General features: G+C 41.1%; 1 protein-coding gene across 1 annotated transcript in view; it reads left to right on the top strand.

The window, feature by feature from the left end:
- LOC115195748 (nuclear receptor-binding protein 2) overlaps positions 1-13,407 on the top strand; it is a 63,017-nt gene extending 49,610 nt beyond the window's left edge. The window contains exons 10-17 of the mRNA XM_029755949.1: positions 6,063-6,158; positions 6,364-6,496; positions 6,854-7,007; positions 7,197-7,332; positions 12,218-12,271; positions 12,478-12,541; positions 12,632-12,687; positions 12,792-13,407. Coding sequence (XP_029611809.1) covers positions 6,063-6,158; positions 6,364-6,496; positions 6,854-7,007; positions 7,197-7,332; positions 12,218-12,271; positions 12,478-12,541; positions 12,632-12,687; positions 12,792-12,878 — 780 coding nt within the window. The 3' untranslated portion in view covers positions 12,879-13,407. The remainder of the gene's footprint in view (positions 1-6,062; positions 6,159-6,363; positions 6,497-6,853; positions 7,008-7,196; positions 7,333-12,217; positions 12,272-12,477; positions 12,542-12,631; positions 12,688-12,791) is intronic.
- Positions 13,408-13,850: the final 443 nt, after the last annotated feature.

Genomic DNA, 13,850 nt, shown 5'->3' with positions numbered 1-13,850 from the left:
ACATAAGTACATAGCCCAACAAACCCCAAACCACATAAAACAAACACCCCCTGCCACGTCCTGACCAAACTACAATAACAAATAACCCCTTTACTGGTCAGGACGTGACACTTCCTGAATTCTCTATCAGATTGGAATTTCCCGTTAGCCGGGAAATGCTGACCAATTTTATCCAGTTTGCTACATTTTTCCCATATTCGAGCCAAATTGGTAGAATGCTTGTGCGCTTCTTTCAGCGCCTCCATGGCTTTATTAAAATCCTCTAGCTCCTCTTTCCAGGGAGAATCTGGGCCGTATGTCGCCATATCAATAGTTATTATTCTGAAACCTCTCCCGACGGTGTCCAGGGTGTTTAGATTTCTTCACTCCCGTCTCTAATACACACCTTCTTTAACTATTTTCCCAAGGTAGCGCTACCACCTTCCACCGAAGAATAGTTAAGGTATTTGTGCCTATTAATTGGTCATGGCAGTTAATACTTTGTATTAGAACCAATACTATAGTGTCTGCAAATGTATTACTGGAGAATACATATGACCTAATGTCTTATTTCAGTGTTTTGCCTCAAATATCACTGTTGTTGATAACACACATTACCAAAATTATTCACATTTGTCTTCCTATTTCCACATAATCTGTCATGGTTCCCCACCCCAACAGGGCATGAAACCAACCTCACTTTATTGCTACTGCTAATACACCCAAATCCAACAGCGTTAAGGATATCTTATTTATTTTCTTCTAACCCTAAATGGCAACCTTTTATCCTAGTACACAAGCATGTCACTTTATCCACACACACACACACACACACACTATACTGCCTCATGGCCACTGCCGGCTGAGACCTTCACCCTCCTTACGGGTCTGGCTGATAAACCACTAAACGAGGGATTTACCCTCCAAAGGACCACCCTGTTCAGGACTTACCCTTTCTCTACGAGATTTACACTCCACAGGAACTATCCTGCTCGGGACTTAGCCTGGTTCTAAGAGATTTACCCTCCGCAGGAACTATCTTGCTTTGGACTTACCCTTTACCTACAAGACTTACCTTACACAGGATTTATCCTGCTCGGGACTTCCTCTCTTTAAAGCTACAAGTCTTAGCCTCCACAGGAACTATCCTGCTCAGGACTTCCTCTCTTTAAAGCTACGAGTCTTACCCTCCACAGGATCTATCCTGCTCGGGACTTACTCTCTTTAAAGCTACGAGACTTACCCTCCACAGGATCTATTCTGCTTGGGACTTACTCTCTTTAAAGCTACGAGACTTACCCTCCGCAGGATCTATCTTTAAAGCTACGAGACTTACCCTCCACAGGATCTATCCTGCTCGGGACTTACTCTCTTTAAAGCTACGACCGGTCACAACTCAATGGGCCTATTGAATAAACTCAGGCTTTCTAGGTCTGTATCCTATAATTGTTCAGCCTACGAATCTCATCTCCCCAAGATGTCAAAATGTGTGGAAACAGGTGTAGGAACTGTGCCTTCCTTGTTTGTTGCCAGCTCCTGCTCCACTGATCTGGACTCTGGTTTGACTATAAATCGTGGTGCACCCTGCTCGCAGTGCCAACTCACGGACGATTAGTAAAGCTTAAACCAAGTTTATTCGGCCATTAGGTCAATACAGCTGCGTCAGACAAAAGACATTCACACCAGCACTGATATTTAACCCTTTCTCCTATGCTGAGCCTCCTCCTACACATCTGAACAGCCAATGCATCTCTGTTGCTAGACAGAACCTTAGTGATACCTGTTCTTCCTCACTTCATCTGAGCTGACCACCCCAACTCAAGGCTGTCATGTTGACTCGTACCAGACAGTGTCTTTCCTCCGAATAGAAGAACTCCGAATAGCTCCGAATAGAAGAACAAACAATACCTCACAATGATGGGGTGCAAAGAACTGAACTTAATAGTGTGTGATAATGACATACAGGTGTGTGAACAGGTGATCAGAGTTCAGGTGATTGGGATCTGGAGAGTGAGCTGCGTTCAGGGGATGTTTGAGAGTGTGAGTTGGAAGCAGACATTACAACTAGACAGGATTTGAAACACCATAATAGTGTTTTCAATCTTTTTGGGTAGTGCTCCCAGTTCCTGGCACACAACAATTGATTAAGTGGTGTTACAACACACCATGTAATGTTTCAAAACATCTCAGGATGATGTGTTTCAATACTCCAGGAAAGTTAAGGTTTCATCTCCTTTAAGTTGGTGGCAGCTCAGTTGCCACTAGTTTTGGTGTTACAAAGCACTTCATTTTAAAAGTATAGTAGGGCCTAATAGGGCATTCTTTAAATATTTTCATAATTAATAGGCGGAGAAATTACCTTTAGCTACAGAATATCTCACCACCATGCGTTTCCATCTCCTCTCTCTCTCTCCTTCATTCCTTTCTCCAGCGTGCAGAGAGAGGGGAGGTCAACAGTTTAATGAAATATGTTTCATTGTGAAAACATGTTACTATCAATGTTCCCGAACAGATTTCACTTGGGTTTCCAAATTAAGCACTGGGTAGCTGCAGGAACAGGGTTGGAGAGCCCATGGCATACAGAGTTTGGGCAGAATATCACCTGTCATGCAGTGAGAGGCTGCATGCTCCTCAAACAGTGGTTTATGCATGGAGTGAAATAACTGGAGAATCCAACCAGCCAGATTGAAAAACAACCAAAGGGAAAGCAGCCTCCATTCGCTATCCGAGTGCATACGGATGATATGTATTTTTCCCCTGCCCCTGCCCATTTGATAATAGGCCATCCTAAATCTCAACTAATTTTACATATTAGTAAAGACAAGATTAAATTGAGATAAGAACAGCGTGTGCAACCTGAGGGAAGGAACAGAGCGCAAGCTTTTTTTGCTACTTTGTCATATGTTTTGATTTCTAAGATATTCTAAGGTTTGTATCATTCACAACTAAAGTTGACAAATAATTCAAAATCTTGCGTATAGGACCTGTTTCAAATTATCACTTTTACGCTCAACATAGCCACTTCATATGCACACTCACTCCAGAATGGAACAAATATATTTTCTAATTTATTTAGCTAATGCCTGTAAAAACTGTTAAATCCCCTTGGATTGATGAGGAATTGAAAAATGGTATGGTTGAGAGAGATGAGGCAAAAGGGTATGGCAAATAAGTCTGGCAACGCAACCGATTGGCAAACGTACTGCAAATTGAGAAATCATGTGACTAAACTGAATAAAAATAAGAAACTATACTACGAAACAAAAATAAATGATATAAGGAATGACAGTAAAAATCTTTGGAGCACCTTAAATTAAATTTTGGGCAAAAAGGGAAACTCAGCTCCATCATTCATTGAATCAGATGGCTCATTCATCACAAAACCCACTGATATTGCCAACTACTTAAATAATTTTTTCACTGGCAAGATTAGCAAACTTAGACATGACATGCCAGCAACAAACTTTGACACTACACATCCAAGTATATCTGACAAAATTATGAAAGACAAGCATTTTAATTTTGAATTCCATAAAATGAGAGTGGAAGAGGTGGAAAATTATTGTTGTCTATCAACAATGACACCGGGGTCTGACAACTAGGATGGCAAATTACTGAGTATAATAGTGGACGATATTGCCACTCCTATTTGCCATATCTTCAATTTAAGCCTACTAGAAATTGTTTGCCCTCAGGCCCGGAGGGAAGCAAAAGTCATTCCGCTACCTAAGAATAGTAAAGCCCCCTTTCCTGGCTCAAATAGCCAGCCAATCAGCCTGTTACCAACCCTTCATAAACTTTTGGTAAAAATTGTGTTTGACCAGATACAATGCAATTTTACAGTAAACAAATTGACAACAGACTTTCAGCACGCTTAAAGGGAAGGACATTCAACAAGCACAGCACTTACACAAATGGCTGATGATTGGCTGAGAGAAATGTATAATAAAAAGATTGTGGGGGCTGATTTGTTAGACTTTATCGATACTAGTCTGCTGATGGAAAAAATTATGTGTTATGGCTTTACACCCCCTGCTATATTGTGGATAAAGAGTTACCTGTCCATCAGAACACAGAGGGTGTTCTTTAATGGAAGCATCTCCAACATAATCCAGGTAGAATCAAGAATTCCCCAGGGCAGCTGTCTAGGCCCCTTACTTTTTGAGTAAAGCCAGTGTGTCTATGTATGCAGATGACTCGACACTATACACGTCAGCTACTACAACGACGGAAATGACTGAAACACTTAACAAAGAGCTGCAGTTAGTTTCAGAATGGGTGGCAAGGAATAAGTTAGTCCTAAATATATAAAAAACTAAAAGCATTGTATTTGGGACAAATCATTCACTAAACCCTAAGCCTCAACTAAATCTTGAAATTAATAATGTGGAAATTGAGCAAGTTGAGGTGACTAAACTGCTTGTAGTAACCCTGGATTGTAAACTGTCATGGTCAAAACATATTGATACAACAGTATTTTTTATTTTTATTTAGCCTTTATTTAACTGCGCAAGTCAGTTAAGAACAAATTCTTATTTACAATGACGGCCTAACCCGGGCCAAACCCGTACAACGCTGGGCCAATTGTGCGCCGCTCTATGGAACTCCCAATCACGGCCGAATGTGATGCAGCCTGCATACGAACCAGGGACTGCAGTGACGCCTCTTGCACTGAGATGCAGTGCCTTAGAGCGCTGCGCCACTCGGTAGCTAAGATGGGGAGAAGTCTGTCCATAATAAAGCGTTGCTCTGCCTTAACAGTACTATCAACAAGGCAGGTCCTACAGGCCATAGTTTTGTCGCACCTGGACTACTGTTCAGTCAGTCATGTGGTCAGGTGCCACAAAGAGGGGATTAGAAAAATTGCAATTGGCTCAGAACAGGGCAGCGCGGCTGGCCCTTGGATGTACACAGAGCGCTAACATTAATAATATCCATGTCAATCTCTCCTGGCTTAAAGTGGAGGACAGATTGACTTCATCACTACTTGTATTTGTGAGAGGTATTGAAATGTTGCACCGAGCTGACTGTTTGAACTACTGGCACACAGCTCTGGCACCCATGCATACCCCACGAGATATGCCACCAGAGGTCTCTTCACAGTCCCCAAGTCCAGAACAGACTATGGGAGGCACACTATGGGAGCCACGACTACATGGAACTCTATTCCACATCAAGTAATTCATGCAAGCTTTAAAATTATATTTAAAAAACAGATAAAATACACCTTATGGAACAGCGGGGACTGTGAAGAGACACAGGCACAGACACATGCATACACACACACGATAACATACGCACTATACACACACACATACACATTAATTTTGTGGTGTAGATATGTGGTAGTAGAGTAGTGACCTGAGGGCACATACTTAATGTGTTGGGAAATCCGTTGTGAATGTATTGTAGTGTTTTATAAATTGTATAACTGCCTTCATTTTGCTGGACCCCAGAAAGAGTAGCTGCTGCCTTGGCAGCAGCGAATGGGAATGCATAATAAATACTAATATCATAATGTTTCTATATACCTGCCTAAAATAAATAATGAATTTATTGTGATGGTGTATATTAAATTGATTTATTCAACTTTTTTAAATATAGATGTTCCAAAGGCAAACATCAGCGGCTTGTATGTGTGGAGGGCTGGAGATGCTTAACGTGTTTATGTTAATTAACGGCCAATTACCATGAGACCGGCAGTCTTTTGCGTGACAATAACCAGCTGACATTTCATGACCGCCACAGCCCTGATTGCATTGTCCTCTTTGTATCAAATCAAAATGTATTTGTCACATGCGCCGAATACAACAGGTGTAGACCTTACAGGGAAATGCTTACTTACAAGCCCTTAACCAGCAATGCAGTTTTAAGAAAAATAAGAGTTAAGAAAAATATTTACTAAATAAACCAAAGTTAAAAAAAATTGACGTTCGAGTTGTGTTCATATGTTCACGTCCTATCTCAGTCTAATAGATCACACAGACTGTATACCAGCACACACCCAGAGGCCCTCACACCAAGGAGACCACAATAATACACCCATGCTCATTTCTTAATGGAATCTCTTTATTTATTTATAGATGGCTGTCCTGGAAATACAGGCTAATGGAGATGCTGTTGTGTCCAAGGAGGCCATCACCAACGCAGGCCAGTCTCTGGAGGATCCCCTCATGAGAGTCAGTCTCACTCATGTTTCCATCCATGGCCCAAATATAGCAAAGCATCACAGTGGGCCAATGTGCAAAAACACATTTGATTAAAACCCACACCTTATGAAATCAAGTTTATTGAATGTACATTTTAAAGGATACCAACACACTAATTAAACCCTAACTAATACACTACATAGCTTTGACCTTTGACCTCCGCTCCCTCTTGCAGGAGTTTACTCAGTCGTGTGTGCGTCACGAGGCCAAGCAGCGTCCCACAGCCCATGACCTGCTCTTCCACCGCGTGCTGTTTGAGGTCCACTCCCTCAAGCTACTGGCTGCCCACTGCCTCATCAGCAACCAGTGTGAGTGTCTCCATCTCTGAAGCCCCCAATGCACATGGCATGCAATCTGTGGATTGACAACTGCCAATTCTTTGCCTGGGCACCAGTCTGTTTGGCATGACAAGGAGTGGCATGATGGCACAAACAAAATGCAACCCAGGCTAGCCATTTGTGTGGGAGAGAGAAAATGTTTCCACGTCTTATTTCCTTTTTGTTATGGGACAGCTGAAAAATACAGAAATCCTTTATTGGATTTTGTGGGATTTCTTTGAACGTCTGTTGTTACAATGGAAGTGGAAACGTTTTTTGATTTGATTTGCTATATGCCAAACTGGTGTGGCATCCATGTAACACTCCCTTACCCATCTTTCTTTGCAGACCTGCTGCCAGAGAACTGTGTGGAGGAGAAGACCAAGTCCTTTGACCCCAACGGTCTAATGGCAGAAATCAAACATGGCAACCGGCCTGGCGTTCAGCTCAAGTATTCCCATGTGTCTCCTTTGGAGCTGGACAAGTTCCTGGAGGACGTCAAGTAAGGGCTAATTCCATTCACCCATTGGGCTCTGGTCAAAAGTAGTGCACTATATAGGGAATACGGTGCAATTTAGGATGCAAGCCTTAAAGAGCTGCCTTGGTCATTGCCTCTTATGGACTTTGTGTAGGGTGTCATTAAGAGATGGCCTTGTGGCCCCTGACATCGTTCTGACTCATCCCTCTTCAGGAATGGAATATACCCCCTCATGAACTTTGCGTCGTCGCGCCCCCACCCCGTACCCCGTGCCCTATCCCTGTCCCACGAACAGGTGGAGACGGCGAAGTCCCCCACCCCTGAGCCCCAAGAGACAGAGAGCAGAAAGGTGAGGGTTAGGTGTCTGTCTGTCTGTCTGTCTGTCTGTCTTTCTATTTGTTTGTGTGTGTTAAGCCCTATTTGGACAGGATTCATTTTACTGGTGGAAGTCGGGTAATGTAATTATGTAATAATTACAAAAAAGGTGTTGCTCATGATTTTAGCAACACTGAAATAAGACATTAGGTCATATGTATTCTCCAGTAATACATTTGCAGACACTATAGTATTGGTTCTAATACAAAGTATTAACTGCCATGACCAAATTAACTATTCTTCGGTGGAAGGTGGTAGCGCTACCTTGGAAAAATAGTTAAAGAAGGTGTGTATTAGAGACGGGAGTGAAGAAATCTAAACACCCTGGACACCGTCGGGAGAGGTTTCAGAATAATAACTATTGATATGGCGACATATGGCCCAGATTCTCCCTGGAAAGAGAGAGCTAGAGGATTTTAATAAAGCCATGGAGGTGCTGAAAGAAGCCTTCTATCAACAAAAAATACAAACCGATAAACCCGGAATTAGTAGATGTACTCAGCTACAGAAAGACTGGGTACGGGAGTACATTGGTAGCATTTGTATTTCGCCTTGATGGCAGGTTTCAAACCTGTGATCAAAATGGCAATTGTGGGGGTAGTGGATAAAATAGAGCAGGATGCTTTGAAAGTGGAATATAACACCGCTCACTTCGCAGTGAAAGTCACTAACAGTGGTTTCAATGGCCAAGGTAAGACAAAGAAACGTAGTGAAAAAACATCAAAGCGTAGGGAGATAGATCCCTGTTTTAGATGTGGGGCCGTTGGCCATTGGAAGAATGAGAGTAGAGTGGGAATGGAACCTGAATTCGGAGGAAATGCTGCCATGCAAGCGTTTGCCTCTTTTTCAAAATGTAGCAACAAATCCCCCTGAAAGTTGTGGGACAGGAAACTTTCACATAGCGGTGTATGGCATCGGTTCGATCGATAGTGGTTCATTGAGATTACAGTTTCTATGTGAAGGAAGATGTTCACGTGTTATCCTCTTGAGGCTATGTGGGACGTTAGCGTGCCCCCCGTGGCGCACCCTATCAACAGCAGGTGCATTTCAAGAGCGGCAAATTTGAAACCAAATAAATGTCCAAATTCAAATTTCTCAAACATACAACTAACTTACAGCCTTTGAAAGATAAACATCTTCTTAATCTAACCACGTTTACCGATTTCAAAAAGGTTTTACGGGGAAAGCATAAAGTTAGGTTAGGAGAGTACATTGACAATAGCTGTGTGCAATGCATTGTCGATTCAAAGACAGGCGTCACCAAAACCATACAATCAGCTAAAATTATGCACTAACCTTTTACAATCTCCATCAGATGACACTCCTAGGACATTATGTTAGACAATGCATGCATTTTTAGTTCTATCAAGTTCATATTTATATCTAAAAACAGCGTTTTACTATGGCGTTGATGTTCAGGAAATCGTTTCCCTCCAATACCGGCAGTCAAGTCATGACAACAAAATAATTAATTAATATTAGAAAACATTGCTAAAATATTATATTGTCATTCAAAGAATTATAGATTTACATCTCTTGAACGCAATGGACTTGTCAGATTTAAAATTAACCTTACTGGGAAATCACACTTTGCAATAATCTGAGCACTGCGCCAGAAAAATACGCATTGCGATACAGACTAACCGCCATGTTGGAGGAATCTAAAATCGAAAATACTATATAAATAATCCATTACCTTTGATTCTCTTCATCAGATGTCACTTCCAAAGAGTCCCAGGTCCATAACGAATGTAGTTTTGTTCAAAAAAGCTCATCATTTATGTCCAAAAACCTCCGTGTTGTAGCACATGATCTAAGCCAGCCGGACTTCACTTCACTTCAAGAAATATATTTCCGTTCGTTCAAACATGTCAAACGTTGTATCGCATAAATCATTAGGGCCTTTTTTAACCAGAACATGAATAAAATTCAAGGCGGACCATTGGGTTTTCTTTTAAAACGTTTCGGAATGAGAGTACCCACCATCAAATCGCACGCCAGGGGTCTAATGGGCCATCACGTTCCATGACTCTTATTCGGTCAGATCTCACTGTAGAAGACTCAAAACACTTTGTAAAGGCTGGGGACATCTTGTGGAAGCAATAGGAAGTGCCAGAATATTCCTAACCCCCTTTGTTTTTCAATGGCATAGGCTCAAAGTCAATTCAACACATCAGGTATCCACTTCCTGTCAGAATCTGTCTCAGGGTTTTGCCTGCCAAATGAGTTCTGTTATACTCACAGACACCATTCAAACAGTTTTTGAAACTTTAGGGTGTTTTCTATCCATATATAATAAGTATATGCATATTGTAGTTACTGGGTAGGTGTAGGAGGCAGTTAAAAATGGGCACATATTTTTTCAAAAAATTCTCAATACTGCCCCCTAGCCCCAACAGGATTTATACAACTTTTTAATGAATGCCAGGGATCAAATATCCTTATGATGTGAAACTGGCTAAATTTGCCACAGGAAAAAGATTTTTGGATTGAAGAATCTAGGCGAAACGCCAGGGGGATGGATTCTGAAGAGGTAACAAATTAAAATTATCTGGCCAAACACTCCTTGCAACTCAGAAAACCTTGGGGGGTTTTTAATCCCATGAAACATTTTATGTGGTTTTATTATGAAATAGATTTACATTTTATATCGTTTGATCTGTCCTCTCTTGAGGTTATCATAGATGGTGACGTCAGATGGTGTCTTAATACATGGTAGGAATAATTTGACCACAGACGGTGTATGTGAACCTCAAAACCCTCCCTAACCTGCTGAAGAAAGAGCGACAAAGGCGTTCAATGCGACAGTGACTTGTAACACTCCTATCTGAGTCCGAGCCATCAACCTGGGTACGGGCGGCAGGAATGCGCCATGAGTCCTGAGACCGCGCGTATGGAGAGAGATAACATTCAAACTTCTCTCATGCTCCTGGTGTACTGGTGGGAGAAATGGACCAGACAGAATGGTGGTGATTCAATAAATTGAACAAAGTGCTGTGGATAGCCTATATATGAAGGCCCTACATGTATCAACTTTCACAGTGAATGCTTTTATTTATGTTTTGTGCGTATTAATTTAATATTGCCGAAGTAAAAAAGAAAGTTAAAATTTTATGTAACCCTTGCTGTTAATAGATGGCAAAGCAGCATACAGCTTACTTAAACTTTTGGAAATGATAAGTTCACTTTCTCATTCAACGCATTAAAACGCATCTCAAGTGCAAGTGCACTGTTTAGCTCACATCTGAAGGATGGGGGGCATTTAGGACGTCTATTGTGGAATTCATTTATGATCACACTTTCTCAATTCAAATATTATGCAGAAACGATATCAAAGATGGTTTGGTATGGTTTGAGTTGTCAGTGTAGACCGTTATCGCCTGGACTTGTTGAAATATTATCACGCCTAGGAAAAAAATAACGAATTACAGGGGGCATGTTTGGACAAAACGAATCCTGTCTGAATCGTACTCTGGAATAACGGACGTTCTGGGGTAATAATTACATAATCAACGTTCTCCAGTAATACTAGTCTCGTGCCAATATACAATTCCAGACAGAATAACCTACTGTTTTTCAGAAAACCCCAAGGTCCTCTCATAATACTAGTTCCGTGCGTATCGACATCTCTGTGTTTACCGAGACATTACAGCGTTTGACAGCTACTGCTGGAAGTTTGAGCAAGAAAACAGAGAATTAATGCTTAAACAAAGTGCTGCACATATTTCATATGAAGGACCTGCATTTAGCAACTTTCACAGTGAATTCTTGTGTCTATGCGTTTTGTGCCGTAGAATTGAAGTTGAACATCGCCAAATGTGTCAGTTTAAGTAGGCCTAAATGTGGAATAAAAAAAATGTGCCTATAATCTTATTTAATTAAACCCTGTGTTACGCTCGTTGTTGGAAGGATTGGACCAAGGTGCAGCGTGGTAGGCGTACATCTTACTTTAATAAATGAACACTGAAAAAGAAAAAAAAAATACAAACGAAATGTAACATTTAGTAGGGCTAAACAGCACAGTACCAAAACAAGATCCCACAAACTACAGGTGGGAAAAAGCTGCCTAAGTATGATCCCCAATCAGAGACAACGATAGACAGCTGCCTCTGATTGGGAACCATACCCGGCCAAAAAAGAAATAGAAAACATAGATTGCCCACCCTAGTCACACCCTGACCTAACCAAATAGAGAATTAAAAGGATCTCTAAGGTCAGGGCGTGACACCCTGGCTGTTGATGAATTAGGCAACAGATGACAAAGCAGGGCATTCCCAGATTCCCCACTGAGCTAAACTTTTAGGAAATAGCAAGTTTATCATCCATACAATCATCTCAAGCAAATACTGTCCAGATGCTCACAGTATTAGGAGGGACGTGTACCGTGGATCGCTAAAATAATCCTTATAATTACACTTTAAATATTATGGAGACACCTACAGTACCATTCAAAAGTTTGGACTCACCTACTCATTCAGGAGTTTTTATTTATTTTTACTATGTTCCCTGGTATGAGTGGGTTTGTCCAAACTTTTGACTGTTACTGTATATGTTTGGCAGCTAAGCACAAGTTATAATTGTAGTTTATTATCGTCTAGACATGATGTTGAAATATCTTCATGTCTAGAATATAAAAACCTCCAATCCAGGCTGCCGTCGTAGACTAAATTGAATGAAAAAAAATGAAAAAAGAATCCTGTGCAATCTTCCTCTGAAATAATGCACATGCTGAGATAATGATTACATAACCGACGTCTGTAATAATACTAGTCCTGTCCAAATAGGGCTTTAAAGAGAATAGTGCAAGTTAAAGTACGTGTATCACTCTAACTGATGGTTGGTCTGATGGTGTGTTGCAGGTGATTCAAATGCACTGTAACTTGGAGTCAAATGAAGAAGGGACCAAAACTCATGTGAGTTTGACTATCGTCTTCATTTAAATAATGGTGTCAATGTGTACAACCCCCCCCCCCCATGTCACGTGGCCTTTTGGAGTTGCCATAACATGACATAACATCGCAATTTTATTTTTTTCATCCATTCTGATCCTCATTGCATTTGGGGGATAAGTATATTCTGTGTTGATAAAATATATTCCTCTATCCTGTCCTCTCCTTAGCTCTCTCTGTTTCTTAAGATGGACGACAAGCTCCATCGACAACTTAGCTGTGACATCCTTCCGAGTGAGTTCTAATGGACACTTTCATATCCATTATTATGTTTTTGTTACATATCGTGGTATGAGGCTGAACTATTTTGTATGAATCTTTCAGCTGACAGCTCCAAAGACCTTGCCAATGAACTTGTTCACTACGCCTTCATAAGTGAGGTAGGTATCCTTGTCGCCTAATGTTATTGCAAACGGACATAGTCATTTGCAATAACCTGTAATGATCTAACCTCTAACCTCAAACCCTGTGTAACCCCATGCAGGAGGACTGTGGGAAGCTGGCAGGATTCCTTGAGGACGCGCTCACCAGACACAAGGGCAAAGCGCTGGCCTCTGGGATTACACAGTGAGAAGGGGCCGCTACGGAAGCTGGCCCACAGAGAGGGGCCTCGGGCATTGACCACTCAAACAGAGCAAGACAGGGGCTAGAAGGCAGGATGACTCAGCCAGGATCAGAGGGGCTGGCTCCAGTGAGGGTTTGAAGGATTGAGCCTGATGAGTGGTGATTGGGACTGGGCCTGATGATTGGTGGATCATCCCAAAGAGGGCTAGGATAGGCCAGGACTGAGAGGGACTGAAAGCATCCCCGGTTGGATGACAGAGGCATCATGGCTTGTTAAATCCATTTGAATTCAATCACTTTTTGACAACACCCCTTTTGATTTGAACAAAATCTGCCATACATATTTGCCCATTGTAGAAGTGCTCCGAAAGTGACATTCAAGTGATAAAGGTGCTCAAAGTTGACTGATTTTGAAAACTCCACCATACCATGAGACATCCATGTCTTCATCACTGGAAAAAATAATCAGTTGAGATTTAAATCATTTAAATGCATACAAACAGGGTTGTCAAATATTTTATCATTTCTGGCAAAAATCTAAAAACATACAAATGTCTTTTTTTTTTTACCTTTAACGTCAATTATCTTTTCGCATATGTTGTAACTTAGACCCTATTTTATATCATCTAAGGTTTTGTGTTATGCCTGCCATTGGTTGAGACACAACATGCTCTTGAATAAATCAAAATCATATACACATATTTAGCAGATGTTATTGCGGGTGTAGTGAAATGCTTGTGTTCCTAGCTCCAACAGTGCAGTAGTATCTAACAATTCACAACAATGCACACAAATCTAAAAGTAAAAGAATGGAATTAAGTAATATATAAATATTAGGACGAGCAATGACGGAGTGGCATTAACTAAAATACAGTAGAATAGAATACAGTATATACATATGTAAACATGATTGAAGTGACTAGTGTGCCATTATTAAAGTGACCAGTGATTCCATGTCTATGTACATAGGGCAGCAGCC

This window comes from Salmo trutta, chromosome 6, assembly GCF_901001165.1.
Source record: "Salmo trutta chromosome 6, fSalTru1.1, whole genome shotgun sequence".
Taxonomy (NCBI): domain Eukaryota; kingdom Metazoa; phylum Chordata; class Actinopteri; order Salmoniformes; family Salmonidae; genus Salmo; species Salmo trutta.
This window is presented reverse-complemented; position numbering and strand designations above follow the sequence as displayed.